The sequence below is a fragment of the Stomoxys calcitrans genome, chromosome 4, assembly GCF_963082655.1.
Source record: "Stomoxys calcitrans chromosome 4, idStoCalc2.1, whole genome shotgun sequence".
NCBI classification, from domain to species: domain Eukaryota; kingdom Metazoa; phylum Arthropoda; class Insecta; order Diptera; family Muscidae; genus Stomoxys; species Stomoxys calcitrans.
In genome coordinates, this window is record NC_081555.1 from 184,482,100 (window position 1) to 184,500,349 (window position 18,250).

General features: G+C 36.0%; 1 protein-coding gene across 1 annotated transcript; it reads right to left on the reverse strand.

Annotated features, from left to right (window-relative positions):
- Window positions 1-1,534: 1,534 nt before the first annotated feature.
- On the reverse strand, window positions 1,535-17,967 carry LOC106093083 (beta-1,4-mannosyltransferase egh). Its single transcript, XM_013260069.2, has 3 exons — window positions 17,525-17,967; window positions 3,555-4,519; window positions 1,535-3,488 (listed from the first exon to the last, which is right to left on the reverse strand). Exons 2-3 carry the CDS (start codon window positions 4,353-4,355, stop codon window positions 2,877-2,879), a joined length of 1,413 nt encoding a protein of 470 aa, XP_013115523.1. The 5' UTR covers window positions 4,356-4,519; window positions 17,525-17,967; the 3' UTR covers window positions 1,535-2,876.
- Between the last annotated feature and the right edge of the window lie 283 nt (window positions 17,968-18,250).

The window sequence follows — 18,250 nt, forward strand, 5'->3', positions numbered from 1 at the left end:
GACAATATCTGTTCACCAGACCACTCTGGAAACATCTAATTTAGCCAACGATTATTTGGATGAAGACGGAAAGTTGTTATCACAACACAGAAATATGATGACATAATTGTGCATTATTAAAATATAAAAATTAAAATAAACATTACAAAAGCAACACTAAACCTGTTTGTAAACTGTTAGCAGCCGTTATAACTTATTTTTGCTTATTTTTCCATTTTATGTTCCTTTTTCCAAAAAATAACAATCAAATGTTTAGGCAAAATAAAACAGCTGAAGCAAAACAGCTGTTTTCGAAAATTCGAAATATTTCTCCCTCCCATATTTTTCTCTCCCCATTCAATCAGAATAGGAGGATTTTATTGGGAGTTTATTCCCAGGGAGTTTTCAGAATTGGGCTGTAATTGTTTTATAAGTATTACAAGAGGTGTACAACTTTCACATATACTTGATTAGACACACATCATTGTGAGATATCTTATAACAAACATATATCGCGTGATATCACATTAAAACCTTTTTACATATTTATCATGCATCTTTAATTTGATTTTTATACCCTCCACTCTTCACCACAATTCGTTAAATCTATTATTTTTGTGAAGAGTAGTCTCTTCGGCAGATTATTATTTTCCTGTGGTATCATTAATGAATCGGCCCTTCAATTGCGAACTTCACCCTCGTTACTTCTCGTAGCACGGACAGATGACATTTTAAAACCACTATTTATGTGTAACTATTAAACACTCACTTTGCTTTTTATACCCTCCATCATAGGATGGGGGTATACTAATTTCGTCATTCTGTTTGTAACTCCTTGAAATATTCGTTTAAGATCCCATAAAGTATATATATTCTTGATCGTCATGACATTTTAAGTCGATCTAGCCATGTCCGTCCGCCTGTCTGTCGAAAGCACGCTAACTTTCGAGGGAATAAAGCTAGCCGCTTGAAATTTTGCACAAATACTTCTTATTAGTGTAGGTCGGTTGGGACTGTAAATGGGCCATATAGGTCCATGTTTTGATATAGCTGCCAAGTAAACCGATCTTGGATCTTGACTTCTTGAGCCACTAGAAGGTGTAATTCTTATCCGATTTGGATGAAATTGTGCATGACGTGTTTTGCTATGACTTCCAACAACTGCGTTAAGAATGGTTCAAATCGGTCCATAACCTGATATAGCTGCCATATAAACAGATCTGGGATCTTGACTTGTTGAGTTTCTAAAGGACGCAATTCTCATCAGATTTGGCTGAAATTTTGTACAACGGCTTTTCCCATGATCTTTAACATACGTGTCGAATACGGTCTCCCCTATAAACCGATCTCCCTATTTTACTTCTTCAGCTCATAAAGGGGGCAATTTTTACTAGATTTGGCTGAAGATTTACTCCATGACTTCTAGTATGGTCTCCAATATTTAATTCAATTATGGCCCGAAATGAACCATAAAAACCATGCGATCCATGGGCCGGATTCGGCCCGGCCGAACATGACACGCTTTTACTTGTTAAGTATTAAAATATATATTGAATTTTAATAAATGTTTTGTCTTTATTATAACTTCATTATTTTGTCGTCGTTTCAATAAAGCATTTAAATAATTTATTTGTGATTTATTTAAGAGTTTTGTTTAATGTACTTCACTTATCGTTATTGATTTCCTTTCTTCAGAAATTTAATTTCAAATACTGATTTTTTTCGTAGTTCGATTTTTTTCATTATTAATAATAACATAACTCAGTAATCGAACGGAGAAAAATAATATCTATATTTTATATGATAATAACTTAGTAGTAACACTTACTTATAATTTTTTATACATATGCTTATTCATACTGTGGTCCAAATAATATTTTTTTATTTAGTATATAAAATAACCACTATGGTTCTGTTCATAACACTGTGTTTTAAATTATCCTAAATATTGCATTAAAATAGGATGTTTGGGATTTTCTTGTTATGAATGAACTGAACAACAGTAATCGAATAGAAAATCTCCTATTAGACAATTGCAATTTTACAACAAATCGGGCGCCCTTAGATACATATGTGATGCAAAATAGAGCCAGAGAGGGATGTTTGACATAATTTTTTTTTAATAACTAATGCTGTTGCTTTCTCTGCTGGCACTTATAACTTTATTTGGTGACGGCTTGCGAGTGTACAATAGGATGTATTGCAGATAAGTACTTAAATATCCGTGCATTCGTTTTCGTTAAAAAAATTCGGATGGTATATCCTGGGTTGAATCAAAAATTGCAAAGTTTGGATGTTGGCATATTATAGATATATACAACAATTTTGCAAAATTTGCAGTATTTTTGAAAATTAATCCAGATCTTTTTGTTGTCACAGTATAATCGGACAAGGGTCGAATGTAAATTCACCATGAACTCTATAAATGTAAACTCGAACCGTACTAATGTAAATATATATTCATGTTTATACACTTAAGTTACAATGTACAAAGCCATTAAACGAGACAGGAATCGATAGGATGGAAACAATTATAATAAATACATATAAAATTTAACTTATAACTAAAGAGTTCGCAATGAAATAAAAATATAAGATAAAGTATGCGGATGTGGCTTTTGCTTGTGTGTGTTTGTGTGTGTGCGTGAATAAATTTTTGTTCAGTGTTTAATTTAAGATATACGTATGTGATAACAGAAGAAAATCTTCCAAACTGCATCACTTTTTGGTTCATTTTTGCTTCTTGATTTTCTCAAGATTTGTATTATAATATTATTATAATATTTGGATTGTTTGCAGACACATTTCCAAACGTTTGCAAATTAAGCAATAGTTTTAGACCATATCACAAAAATTACGTTACGAAAATGGTAAGCTTGGAACAACTAAGCCTTTTATTATGCTACAATGTACTGCAGTGTTTGATCTTTCTGGACAACAACGGACTCCAGGGCTCTTATGTCTTTTTGGACAACGTAAAATTTGTGTTTTTTACCGACTAATCCCCATATAACTGCTACATTTTCGATTACTACATTGACCGGGATGGTACAAACTGCCCCCAAGACACATGCCAAAAATTTCACCAATCCGAAGCGATATAATGAAAATGATTTTATGACACCAAACACATACATATAAATATTGACTGCCGCTATGAAAGCACAAACAAAGTCTACGATATTTGGGCATGGAATTGGATATAAGCCAGCAAACACAATGTTTGAGGTGGATAACGGCATGGTTACCCACGAGTAAACGCTTATTCCCAACAGTAGTTTATGCCTTAGGGGAATCATTTTTGAGTGCACCACCAAAAGAATTCCCTGCAGCCACCGTTTACGCTGTTGCAAAAAGTCCAATAAGGTAAAAGGGGACTTCTCGTACATTTCTCCTTCGATAAAGTTAAACGTAAAACCTTGTGCGAATGCGCGCATAGCAAAAAAACAATCTTCCGCAACAGATCCGTCAATACCGTTATCAAACGAAACTTGTCGTTCCGCTCCCACCTAAAATGAACAAAACAAAAAGCATTTAAATTATTGTGTATTTCACAAAACGCAATGCAAACTTACTTGAGTAACCACATAACTTCCTTTCCAGCTGAACAGAGGTTTGTGAAATAGTTTGAACTGCAAACGCAATTTGCCCATGTCATCCGACACTCGAAAGCTATCAGCGAGTGTAGTTAGCCAGTTTACAACATTTTCGTTAGCATATGTAATCAGACCCTGACCAAAGGGATGCTTCCCATCCAGCACGAAATTAATGATTCCTCGCACAGAATTCTCCGTTAGCAAAGTCTCCTCATCCAGATGGACTATCCAATCGTTATCATTTAAAACATTTACATTATCTTCCAGACAGTATTGCAGTGCCCTTGATTTGAATAAAGCTCCTGTCCGAGTCTTATATTCCTTTGGCACCACAATTTCACGTATACGCCTATGATGAGCCAAATTGACGGCTTTGTCGGTAACCACCTCTACGAGAAAATTCTCTAGGCCGGTATCTAAACAAGTATTCATGTTTCTTAAAACATTGCTCTTTACCAACTCAGGAAAGTCTCCTCTTGTTACGACTCGAATGCATATAAATGGCGCTAATAAAGGGCTTCCTTTCAGTACAACTTTTTCGGGAAAAGCATTGTAAAAGACTAGACCGCAAAAATTAAACAGAACCTGCGGGAGTGTAAGTAACGTCAAAAATCGAAGCATGTACAATAGAACAGTAGCTAACTGTCCATATTCGGCCCAAGGGTCCAGAACAGTAAAAGAATTTTCATCTATCTTTATTCCTCCCGAAAACACTTCAAATGCGACAATAACAACGATAAGTAACGTGCAATGCAACAAGTGTTTGGTACTTGAATTCATGGCGACAGTGTCTTCCTTCTGTCTTTTGGGGCTGGTAAAGATTTTTTGTCTTAAGATGTTAATTTTTTTGTTTTCCACCGTTCATCAACAGTACAATTTCCCCATGTAATTTCCTTCTATAGGAGACATGTAACGAGGTTTTTCATGAAATAAATCGCTGTTGTCTGTAAGGGAACGGAAAAGAATGGACAAAATTAAATATAAATATTGAATGTAGTATTAGTTTAAAAACGAGTATTGGTGAAAAGGTAAAGAAAAAGTGTGAAATATAAAAAAGAAACAAGTAAAAAAGTGCCAAGTTCGACCGCGCCGAATCTGCGGAACCCACCAACTATTTATATATATCTATAAATTTCTACAAAGGTACCAAATTTCTAGCAACTCAGACAAAAATTAAATTACAAACTGATTTAGACCATTGTTGGCAAGATTTTTGGAAGTCGTTACGAAACGCTTATGCAAAATTTCATCCCAATCGGTTAACAATTGTGGTTTCAAGGGGCTCAAAATATTAAATCGATGGATCGGTTTATATGGAACCTTTACCAGTTTTTAGGACGAATAGAACCATACTTGGCAGTGTTGTTGGAATTTATAACGTGCAACATTTCAGCTCAATCGGACACCAATTGCGCTTCAATTCATTTATTATGTAAACAATCTAGCCCTACTTTGGAGTTTACATTGATAGAAGTATAAGTTAAAAGAGTATTAAAATGCGTAACAAATATTTACAAGCAATAATAGTAATTACAACTAGATATTAAAAACGACACAAGTAAAAATTAAAAATACATACACATAAAAATGTCAAATTGCCTATAAATTTGCCTTCGTATCAAATATCCTACAAATAAAAAATATACGTATGGGGTCGAATGCCTGTGATAAACAATCAGCTTAGTATATCTTCTGCAAAATTTTGAGCAAGATTATTCTTAAATTGTTGAGGGGATGGTAAGGAGTTCCAAAGTCGTGAAACACGAATTGCAAAGGACTGTTCATGAGTACGTCCATAGAAGTGCTCAACAAGCTAGAGAATTTCTATTAGAAAATAGAAAAATAAAATTAGAAATAAGAAGAGACTCCAAATTTAAGAACTCAAAAGAAAACAAATGGTGCATCTTATGTCAAAAAATAGCTTAAGAGAACTCCCAAGAAAAACATATTCGAAACTGACATGAGATACATTTTCGCTTTGTATCTCATAAACATATCTCGAAATTCTATGAAGACAAACTTCCAGCCTGCGTAAATTGGAACCAACAGTTCCTGTGAATATTTCAGCCTATAAGTCATAAGCAGCGCGTATGCCAACACATATCTTGTCTGTACTGGAAGAATGACTTCAATATTATATAACTCATTTTAGATAAAGTTAATAATAACTAAGAATCAATATGAAAACCAAGGTATCTTATACTGGTGAAAACAGCCCCTGGTTGATTTGATCTATAATATTTTGACCATCATTATGATTTTCTCGCCGTTAAATAACATATAATCGATATTTTCGACGTTGTTACGAATATGGTCAGAGGAAACCCATTAAAAGATTTCAAAAATATCGAAGCCAAGCTTTTTGCAAAAATCTATAGAATTCCCGCTACAAAAAAGATGTATATCATCAGCGTAGATAAAGAGGTCAGAATCGGTAAAACAAGCTCGAACCTCGTTAATGTATAGCATAAATAAAACAGGGCCAAGGATGGAACCTTGGAGAATAATGCATGATATTCAAACCTGAGCGAAGACCTTTACATGTAAATCACAAAAGCTAGAATACATAAAACTGGTTAGGAAGCTTATTGCATAAGATATTGTGATCTATAGAGTCAAAAGCCTTGCTTAGATCAAGCACTACAAGTATCTCGGTTTCCTTATTATTAATAGATCTTCACTGGAGCTAAGTCCAGTGACTCCCTTCCTTACGACAGGAACAACTCTTGCGACTTTCCAAGTAGATGAAAATTCCCGGGCTTAATAATGGTATTCATCAAGCACTAGTAGTATTCATCAAGCATCAATAGTATTCATCAAGCATCTATATCAATATCCGATTCATACAAGGAAGCAATATCTTAATGAATTTAATGGAGACACTATCAAAACTTGGGTTTCACTAGGTTTAGTTTTATTTACTACACAAGATAAATCAGTACTATAACATTCCTAATGTATCGCCATAAGTATCAAAATATTTAGTGCTAACATTCGAAGGGTTGGGCAACACATTTGTAAAATAATCATTTAAAATATCGGGGCATCATATCACAGAAACTATCACAATTTGTTGCACAAGTAGATCTTATTCAAGAAAAACTCCGCTGAATTGTTTGCATAATTAAAAACACATTCACCATAAGACATTTTGACCCGTCTTCAAGTAGCTCTTGCAATACTACTGCGGCATATATAAGCGATTCTATTCTGTTTAGAATTATTCCGTAAAAACGCGCTAAGGGAAGAATCCCTATTTAGTATTGCAATCTTAACATCCGAACGACTCAGCTTAATTGAAAAAGGACAAAACAAAACTTATTTGCATCCATTATTTGAAACAACTTGCTACCTTATAACTAATTCGGAATATGAGGCTGTGCGAAATGATAGCAATTCACTATGGTGAAAAGTAAAAATGCTCTAGGGGGTTGTTGTTGTTGTAGCAGTGTAGCAGGAGAACTCCATCGGGTCAATCCGGTACGTACAACCGGATGCCATGGGATTGGTTGTCTAGGGGGTGTTTTTGCTGTGCCAGAAGCTATTTTAAATAATCAAAATTTATTGAAAATCACCCATAACTTGCTTAAAAATAGTTGTTTAGTTAACTTGCAATAAGAACAAATAAATACTTAATCCCATGGCAGCCGGTTGTACGTACCGGATTGACCCGGTGGAGTTCTTCATCATATGTTGTTCCAACAACAGCAACAATTAAATACTTGGGCATTGTTTATAGAAAAAATCCTCTTGGACTAATGCTTTTATTGTACCAAGATTTCAAGATTTGCCGACGTCGCCCAACAAATATTTCACAGAGCGGTTGGTAGCAAATCTCTCCAATAGAAACATTTTGTTTTACCAATTTCCTTCAACAGGAAGCATTTACTATCAATTTTTAAATAGCAATGACAAAATATAATACAAATACTGCTTGATTCTGTTGAGTGTCCAGATCCAGGAATTCTGCGTCTAAGATGGGGTGCGTCTTGAGGGATCTGGATCTGAGTCGAGTGGGTCTGGCCAGGCAGTTAAACAGGTGACGTGTATCGAGTGGTGCCTGGTCACAATCGGGAGATGCATCTTGCACGTCGGCGTTATTCCTTACTCTGTAGGAATTGCGGCGGCTGCATATGCCGGAACGTAATTGAGCCAGAACTTCTCTGGTTTGCCGGGGGAGGTCAACTTCTTCAGGTGCTATAGGAGGCGGTCGTTCTCCAAGAACTAATACATTCACCCGGGAGTTATTTACCGTATCTGCTACCGCGTTTGCATGAATGTTGTCCAGATCCGGTTGATCCAGAGGTTCTCACTTGTTGCGCTGAACCTCACAATCTAGATCATGTAGATCTACCTTAAGGCTTCTGGGTGGTGAATATCTATTCACAAGATGATGATGGTCTCAGCGATTACAACCCAAAAGGTATTGCTTAGACAGCATGTAATAACCGCTTGCAAATTGAATTACACCTGCATATCTATTCACGACTAGCACTATGCAACTTTGCTCTATAAACGTCAAAATGTACATTGTTTCTGTCAGAAATCTTACCAGCCCTTGGACTACTCAAAAATTTTTGACCACACGAAACGTCATATTTTTACAAACCCTACAACTTTGCTATCAATTGGCACGCAGCCTATGTAGCTAACTTAATCCAGTACAATTTTGGTCTAATCGACATTTCCGTGCAGCGGCCGCTTTTTTTGGTGGTTGGGACGGCTGACTATACCCATATAGTGCTGCCGAAAAGCGACTTATGGATTTATTCCTAATCCTGTGGAGTAAATACTCCTAATGTGTCGCCAAGCATTTTTAAATATGATGTCCATTTTTGGCGTTCGAGCCTGGGGTGTTGGCAAATATTTTGCGAAGAATTTATATAAAAAATTAAAAAAAACGCGGACAAGCCTTTTTACATTATTACTAAAAATGAAAAAAATCGCACCATTCTACTTTGAACAAGTTTTTCTCCTGTGGATCTATTTTGCAAAAAAAAAAAAAAAAAAATATTACAATAAATAAATGTTCCAATTTTTACACTTTCTAAGCAATGAGAAGTGGTAACTCAAATTGCAAATTTTGCCCATGAACATTCCACTAAGTAACAGGGGAAAACTTCTCACATATCAAGAGTGCAGTCCGATTCATGTTTAAGCTCAATGATAAGGGGCCTCCTTTTTGCGTGCGACACCTCTTTGGAGAGAAGTTTTACATGGCATAGTACCTCACAAATGTTGCCAGCATTAGGAGAGGAAAACCACCGCTGAAAATTTTTTTTGATGGTCTCGCCAGGATTCGAACCTAGGCGTTCAGCGTCATAGGCGGACATGCTAACCTCTGCGCTACGGTGGCCTCCGTGGTAACTCATTCAAACATAACCAATTCCGTGAGATTAGAAGGTACTCACGATGATAAAAGTCCTAAAGGGGACTAAAATCTGATTATCACCAACACGCGGTAGCCCCTGTGTTACGTCTACGATAGCAGTAAATTTGTTCGCATATAGGTACACTTTTTTTCGAAAGAGGTTCAAAATTTTCAAGTTTTTCAAGGTTCAAGTTTTTTCGCCATATTCGTTTTCTTTTAATTGAGTACCATATTGCCTATATTCCGTACACTTTCACTTTATGAGAGGTATGAACGTTTTAGGGTCCCCAGTCCTGTGCCACAAAAACGGACTTCATATTCGTTCCTGGGGTCAATTTAGGGGAGTGTGCAAAAATTTGATTTTTTTGCCACTTTTCCCCATAAACAGCACTTTTGCCACCAACCTACTTTCATTTTTTTGGACATGCACGCATAAGTGCTTCGCGAGGTATGTAACTCCACCTTCAGCGACATATTTTGATACCTATATATTCGTATAAAATTCTAGAATTAAATTCTTAAATTATATTTTCCTATTCTGAATTAATGGGGAGAACAAATATTGGGGAGAGAAAACTTCGAGTTTTCGAAAACAGTTGTTTCGCTTCAGCTGGGTAAGCATTAAAGTGATTAAAAAATTTTGCAAACATGTTTACGTTTGTTTCTGTAACGTTTGTTCTACTTTTTGTATTTTGACAAAAAAAACGTCATGCGAAGCTGAGTGTTTTTATTGAGCTCCGTGAAAAATTCTGAGCTCCCATTGTTGTTGCTGTGCGTTGCCTCGTTTTCCCGGCATTTCATTTGATTTGTTTTACCATTGCTATTGTTCGCCTTTGAAACATGGTTCTGCACCTGTTAAACATGCTATTGCTAAAAGTTGGAAGTGTCCTGTTTGTGGCAAAATCATCCCTCGTAGAGTTTACAGTATTGAGTGTTCTAACTGCCCCAATTATTTCCACACAAAGTGCGTCAATATTTCTAGTACTGAAATCAAAACAAACAAGTCGTTGCAGTTCACCAGTAAGAAGTGCAGTGGTGATAAAGCTAGTTCTGCGCGTTCCAGTTGTGTTGCTAATTCCACCGTTTTGAGGGGTGCATTACCCAATAGCAGTCAATTTGCGGATTATAGTGTTTTATTCGTGGGCTTTTCGATGACTTTGTTGAGTCCATGTAACAAAAATTTGATGAACAGATGCAGAAATGTTTGCAGGATTTTCAAGCAATGGTGGATGGTGTTGTGGCTTCCTTTCGAAGTGAGTTTATTGCTTCAATTCAGAAAGTCAAATCTGAAGTTCTAGTTTGTCAGCAAAATATTGCCAATATTTATCAGCAATGACGTCTCAGTCGCGCGAAGATTCTTATTAGTGCAATCTGCCTGAGCCAGTGACACAAATTACCCGCTTGTGCGGTGTGCAGGTTGCCCCCAGTGATATTAATCACTGCTCCCATGGCAGCCGGTTGTACGTACAGGGTTGACCCGATGAATTCCTTCATCGGCTAGGGCTGCCGCCTCAGTGTACCACACACTGCTACAACAACAACAACTGCTCTTATATTTCCGGTGGTAGGATGGTGCTGGTAAAGTTCAATTCCGTTCATACCAGGGATTTGATTATGACGAAATATTCAAGACTTAACTCAATCAGGCTAAACGATTAACGCGTCTGCCTCTAACCTTTTTTTTAAATATCGTAAGGTGCGACCACAAAAGCGAATATTGAGATACGTCTTTATAAATGGAGATATTCCTAAGGTGTCCCTTACGTTTCCAAATGTTGACGTTAGAACAGTGAATGCGACTGAATGTGATCAATTATTTGGCAGTGTTGAGTCAAGGCAATGCCATTGGAGATGTGGCTAGCATCGTTACCGATGGATCCCGTGCGTACTAGTCTTTTATTTCTATTATTTTGTATTTTTGTTTAAGCAATTAATTTTTCATTGCGCCTTTAGAGAGTTATTAGTTATGAATACTTGCAACTTAGGTAATATTACGCGCGATAATTCGTTTTTTCGCTAATCATTGTGTGCTTATAGTGAAAATTTAAATGTAGGGCATTTTAATTGCCGCAGTTTTAACCCCTCTGAGAGGTCATCTAAAATTATTGAAATTAGAAATGTTGTTGTTAACAGTTTGTTAAGTGCAGTAGGTGTTTCCGAAACTTGACTTAAACCGTCGTACCGTATACCGTCGAGTCGATTAGAAATTTCGGTATATTCTTGTTGCAGAAATGATCGTCCGTGTGTGAGAGGAGGGGGTGCTGCTTTGTTTGTTTTTAATTCTATTGAGTACAAAGTTGTTTTTAGTGGTGGTCAATATGGGATTGTTGAATGCTTGTTTGTAGAACTTATACTTGGTTCTAGATATGTTCTTGTTGGTGTTGTATATCTACCGCGGGGAAATTTTCGGGCATTTGAAAGTGAAGTTGCTGATGTTTTGGTGAGTTGCTCTGACGTCACAATTTTGGGAGATTTCAATAATAATCTCTTTGGTTTGTTGTCTTCTTATAGTGTGCGCAAAATTTGTAGGCGGCTTAATGTGTCAATTGCCCACAACTCTACCTACTCATTTTAGTGCTGTACATAATTCTACTTCCTTACTCGACTTTATTGTTGTTAATGTTTGTACCAGTATATCGGATCATGCGTTTATTTTCGTGTCCCTTAACGTTCCAGTCCTTAATGTTTTGCAATTCTTTGAATATGTTGATTATAATGCTTTGAGTTGTGATGATTTGCAGGAAATTGTTTCGTCTACTGATTTTTTAGCTTTGTATTCCACTGGTGACGTCGACTTTTAATGTAGTACTTTTAGTAGCTGTTTTGGGTCTATCCATAATGCGTTTCCCATAAAAAAGGGTGATAAGGACTAGGAGTGAGGATTGGTTTAGCAGTTTCCTCATTTCATATCACCTATCGCTTCGAGATTTGACTTTCAAATCTTTCTAGGAGAATAGATCCAATATTAAGTGGTGAATTTTTTGTAGAACAAGAAATAAAGCCAAATCTGTTATAAGAAAAGTAAGAAGGGAACCGAATGTATTGCAGTTTGAGGGCAATAAAAGCACTAAGTAGATATGGGCGTTGTTAAAAGCCAATGGCAGTTGCATGTCGCGTGATTGTGATTTTATGTGGAGGATTTGAATACGACCTTTAATAGAAACCAGTTGGACTCACAAAGTAATTCTCTCGGGGAGTATGACAATAATGGTTTTGCTTTTCAACGTGTGGAGATGTGGGAGTTGGATAAGGCATTTTCTGTCATCAAGTCCAACGCAGCTGGTGTAGATAGTATCTCATTAAACTTTCTTAAGAAAGTCTTTCCTCTTGTGTCTTGTCATCTGTTACATCTTGTAAATTCTATTTTGTTAAGTTTTTCTTTTCCGTCCGATTGGAAATTGGCCAAAATAATACCCGTTGGGAAAAAACAGTCTTGTCACACTCTGAAGGAGTTCCGTCCCATTTTTATTTTACCAATTTGTTTAAAGATTGTCGAGCATGTTATTAAATGTCAAATGTCTTGCTATTTGGAAATTAATCGTTTTATTTGTGAAGCCTACTGTGAATTTAGGCGAGGTAGGAGTACAGCCTCATTGTTATTGGGTTTGACAGATTCTATCCGTTCAAACATGGGTGGGTCACGATTTTGCGTGCTATCTTCTTTTTGATTTGGAAAAAGCATTTAACAGAGTGGATTATGGCCTTCTTCTTAGTAAATCAAATCCGTTTATAAATTTTCGACCAGTGCATGCACATTGTTATGCTCGTATCTAACAGGCAGGAGACAGTTTGTTTTTGTTGATGGTACTTTACCATCAGCACAAACAAACTGTAGTGATGTTCTTTCTATTAGGTCCGTTTCTTTTTGTGTTATTTGTCAATGATGTTTTTCTCGTCTGGATTGTTGGTGCACTCAATGTTCATATGCTGATGACATCCAATTGCTTTTTAAGGGTGATAACCGATTTTTGAATGTTCTTTAGACGAAAGTTAATTTTGCGATGTAGTCGTTACGTGTGTGGATGGCGTAGAATAGATTCAGTTTTAATGCTTCTAAAACTAAAGCCCTTTTTTATCTTCGGGCTGTCACAATAAAGTTAGTGTTAGATATAATAATGTGGATATAGGATATAATTTGTGCAAAGCGTAGATTTTCTGGATGTTCAGCTGGATGACAGACTTTGGTTTGATGGGCACGTTAGTAGACGCTACGGAACTTTTAAGGTTAACTTTTTTTTAAGAAGCCTGTATACCAAGAGTTTATATTTACCGATCTTTGTGAGGTAGCGTTTGGAGCATGCATTAGTTTTGCCGGCCATTTCATATCGTCTGGATGTGTACTCCAGTGCGTCGAAAGGAAGCATGCATAGTCTTCAGGTCGCTTTTAATAATATGATTCGTTTTGTTTACGGTGTAGGTCGTCATGTCCATATAACGCCCTATGTGTGTCGTTTTCTCGGTTGTGATTTCCCGTCGTATGTTAATTATCGTTTCACGGTAAACAAGTTTATTATGTCGGGTTGTCAATGTTGCAAAATTGCCCACCAACATTCCATTAAAGAACAGTCGGAAGACTTCTCGCATATCAATGAATTCTGCTCGACTTAACTTTTGGACTTAAGTATCCAGTCCGAACGGCGAATATTAAAATATGAACCGAATATCTTGATATAATCAGATACCAATTTTTATTGTATTTTATCGCTAATAATGTGGTGGGTACATGGAGTTTGGGCTATGAGAACCTTACAAAATGTTTACTTTTTTTTAATTAGAAAGTAAAATATAATTTCCGTACACAATAAATTGTTCGTAAAGCGTAAGAAATGGTATCTTTTTTATATAACATTAAATCGTACTTTTTTTATCCCAACTCCCTTCTATTTGTAAGGGAAAATTTTCCCAAATTTTATGATCTCAATCTCCCTTTTATTTCTATGCAGAATAAATACGTTTTTCCCTGGGAGACAAAATCCCTACGAAATTGTTATTCAGAATAGGGGAAAAGGGACTAGTTCTTCTTCATATACAGGTAGTTCTTCTTCTTATACAATTCTAGAATTTTCGTCTTCTTATTTTCAAAACTAAAAAGAAACGTAAGTTAACCTTGTATGGTGGGTACATGACATATTTAAACCGGGAGAACCTAACAAAATTTGTGCTTGCATTTGATAAAAAAGTGAAAATAATTTCAGTACATAATAAATTGTTCGTAAATTGTCTTTTTATAAAAATGATTAAATATATAATTTAAATTCTAACTCCCTTTATTATGACGGGGCCAAGTGCTGCCGACAAGCGACTTGAGAACATTGTTTCTCTTTTGACTTTATCGCAAATTGCTGTGGCATGTGGCACGCAGTGTTTGGCAGAATTTGTAAGAGCTGTTATGTGACACAAAGTATTTTGCGACACTTGATGATCGGAATCGCCACTTCATCGACCATCAATTTCAGCTCCTTACGTACCTCATGCGTGTCTGTAGTGAACAATGTGGCTGAAGATTTGGTCTAAGACATTTTCAGATTTCTTGCAGCGAAATAAGAGGTAACTTCGATGAGAAAGACGTGTAACCTATCGCAAATATCATCAATGGGTTGGGGGATGGATGCCAAGATCGAACAATCGTTCGCATATGAAAGGATTTCTATACCGTCCCTGGGGTGAATTGGAGGATAGGTAAAGGTTATACAGTGCCTGAGATATCACCCCGCCTTGGGGAACTCACTGCTTCACTTTACTGTGTTTCGATTTGTTATCCATAAGTTTCACAAATGAGTGCCGTATTGGCGATGTTCTCAAATAGTCTGGCATGGCGGACCGTGTCGAATGCCTTCGATAGGTCCAGTCCCACGAGGACCGTCCTACCACATAGCCTGCGCTAATTGAAGCCACAAATGTGTGCGGTGATGACATTCATAGGAGCTGTTCTATGCATTCTTCGAAATCCATGCTGAGGCTCGGCGAATGGAAATTCTCCAACGGGGCTCGGGAGGAGTAGTGCCTCAAGCGTCTTGGCTTCTGGTAAGAGAAGGGAGATCGGTCTCTACGACTCCCCCTTACTCGGTTCCTGCACAGACTTCAGTAGCGGCATCACTCTGTCATCTTCCAGACATCGGGTACTATAAGAGTGTTCAAAGAAGACAGGTTGAGGACAGTTGTAATGTACTCGACTCCAGGTAGAACTATATTCTACATCATTATTATATCAAAAAAAAAAAAATGATATCAATTAGCAACGGCAATAATTGTGTACAATACAATGTTACAATCGCACTTTGAATTTGGGTTAACAATTCTATACCAAAGGCCTACGCAAGATCATTCGTTTCTACTTTCAAGACACACTAACAATCATAGAGTATTTCAAGAACTGAACTCTTCGTTTAAAAATACAACACTGTATGAGACAATTGAGAACTGAGTCAAACTGATAAACAAGACACCAAGTAACGAGATAAGTGAATGCATAAAATGAGCCCTTCAGCAAAAAAGAAAGATTGATCCGGATTTCAGTGAGTGCACGTTGTACAATGCACGTATTCCGGTACAATTTGCTTCAGATAAAGTACTATTTTTTATCGTCTGCTTTCGCAGTTACGAATGCAACGTGGTTGATTTGGCAAAAGCTAGGTAAACACAAACACGTGTAATGTTTTTATTTGAAAAAAAAAAACACACACACAGTTTGCAAACGATTTGTGTGATCTGTTCATATTTTGAAAATGACAGCAGCACGCTTTCATATACAGCGATTATAGTGAGTAATTTCTCATAACTCATTGTAGCGGCTATGAATTCGAGATAAAAATAATCCCAAGTACTAAATAGTGGTTGTTTTCCAAAATTATCTTCTCAACAGCAACTTGTTCGTCTATCTTCAGTATCTCGCTCTTCAGTAGTCTTGAAATACAACATCGTGTGGGTTCAGTGTTCACGAGTTCAGCAAAAACGGTCATCAATGAATGGTTTTGTGCAGGACTTTGTTCTATACACTAACTGTAATGATTCACAAATAGAAAGTCTTCAGAAATTACAGAACAAAGAACTATACCTGATTGACTGACAAATAAACAAAGACTCTCTCTAAACACAAAGTTAAAAAAAAAAATGAAGGCTACCAGTACACCGGATTGTTTAATGAAATGTACACCGGATTTTTTAACGAAACGTGCATTGGAATAGTTAACGAAATATAAACCAAATGCCGGCGGAATACAATCATACCATCTCAAAAATTATAAAGGGTGACTTTTCAGCTATTATCTATTACCGTTCTTCTTCCAAGATGATCGTATCGTAGCATGAATGGTGACCTCTACCATGAGATAATATCCAACTTTTTTTTGCCCAAAATGCAAGAGCTGGGCTTGCATGACATGTGGTTTAAACAATACGCCTTGAAACCACATGCTAGAGCTCATGTCTATACAGACAAGCCCGCTTCAAATTTCATGCATTTTTGTGAATTTTGTGTTTTTTTTTTTTTTTTGAAAAACTTTCCTATAGCACTAAAAAAAATCACCCTTTAAACGCTATAGATTACTTTACTTTATTCAAAACATTGAAATGAAGTACCAAATAATTTTAAGTCGGGAAGAAATATTAACGACTTTATAAAACGACATGTAATATGTTTAAATTTTATAAAAATTTCTAAGATTATCTTAAAAAAATTTATGGTAGAAATGCGAAAACTTTAAAAATACTAACAAATTTCGATGAATCAATCGATCGCATCAATACGGCACTTAAATTGAAAAAGAGGAAAAAATTAAATAGGTACTGCCCTAAATTAACAACAACATTTATTTAAAATAGTTGAGCCCTTTTCCTTTCCCTAATACAATGCAAATGCAGCGGCATAAAATTTATATCCTTCCCATTTTGTTGCAGTTTCTCAAGACACTTGTCGTCAATATTGAGGTTGCTGACAACGAAGTTTTGCTAAGAAAATCTTCTCCACATCTTAGAATAACTGAGTGACCAATAATAAGTGGAAAATCAATAGCAGGTTGCGCAAACCAAGTGATTCATCATGAATACTTCTTCTATATCAGCCTTTAATGTCTGTACCACACAACTGATAACACCGATTGCATGATTTTTTTTTGTTTCGATTTTTGCGTTAGCTTATTTCAATTTACAATTCTTCTTCGCAGGCCTAACCATATACATTAAAATATATAGTGAAAAAAACTAATTAGGTTTGTTAAAAGTCCAGGGATAACAACTGAAAACAAATCAATTGTTTGTTATTGTTTTAAATATTTCCAGTTTCTATTTTAAAATGTTTTCAAAATTTAAGGATTTTTAGCCTCGCACGCCCCTAACATTGAGCGACTGACTAAATGTTTTATTCTACGTCATGTAATGCGATATATTGCCATACAATATTTTTTTTAATAACATTGGACCCTTGATAATAATTCAACAAATGTGCGGAATTATTTCGCCCGCATTTTAATACTTGAGCTCTGTTTATTCTGAATAACAAATTAAAGTATGTACGACCAAATGCAATTTTCATGGAGAAAACTTTCTCATGCAAAAATTTGTAGCATATACATTGACTCACCTATTAAAAGAAAAACATGCATATAGATTTGTGTGTGTTGGAAATGTATCCTTTCTTCAAATTGTAAACAGAATACGTCGAAAGTTTGAGATTTACCAAGCCAAGAATATAATTAGCATAAGAAGCACGCTAATTGGTGTTGTTTTGCTAAGACACGTCTGTCCAACGACAATTGCTGTTATTATATTTTAAATTAATTTTCCACTGTACACACACACATTCACAAACGGTTCACACGCCCCGGTTTCTATTATTGATCGCTTTGACACTGGATACAAAATATTTGTACTTATGATTTATATTATTTTGTGACTACAAAAAATTATCGATTAGGATTTATTATTATAAAATTGTTCTTTATTATTCTCCCATCCGTATCAGGCTTCTTAAAGACTATTAAATTAACTACACTATTAAAAATTAATTATATAAAGTTCGACCATCCAGTCGATTTTTGTATGAAAAAGCCGAAGTCGAATTTCAGTGGTTAAAAAATCGAGCTATCGATTAGAACATGGAAATAGAGTAATCGACCTTCAGCGATTTTTATCTTATCTAAAAGGCTGGTACCAAGGCGGATTTAAAAAGGTGGTCTCACGCGAACAGCTGTAAACAGCTGGCCACGTTTGACGGTATTAAGATGCCAGATTTTTGTTAGCATTCTCTTTGTTGTTACCTTCTTTCTCGCATGTTCTCTGCTTATGTACGCACGCGTATAAACACACG

What these genes read in the sequence shown, in the direction of transcription:
- LOC106093083 (XM_013260069.2), bottom strand. Translation starts at nt 4,355, where the DNA reads ATGAATTCAAGTACCAAACACTTGTTGCATTGCACGTTACTTATCGTT. An exon ending in GAAGTTATGTGGTTACTCAA is followed by an intron (nt 3,489 to 3,554) that starts GTAAGTTTGCAT and finishes TGTTCATTTTAG; the next exon opens with GTGGGAGCGGAACGACAAGT.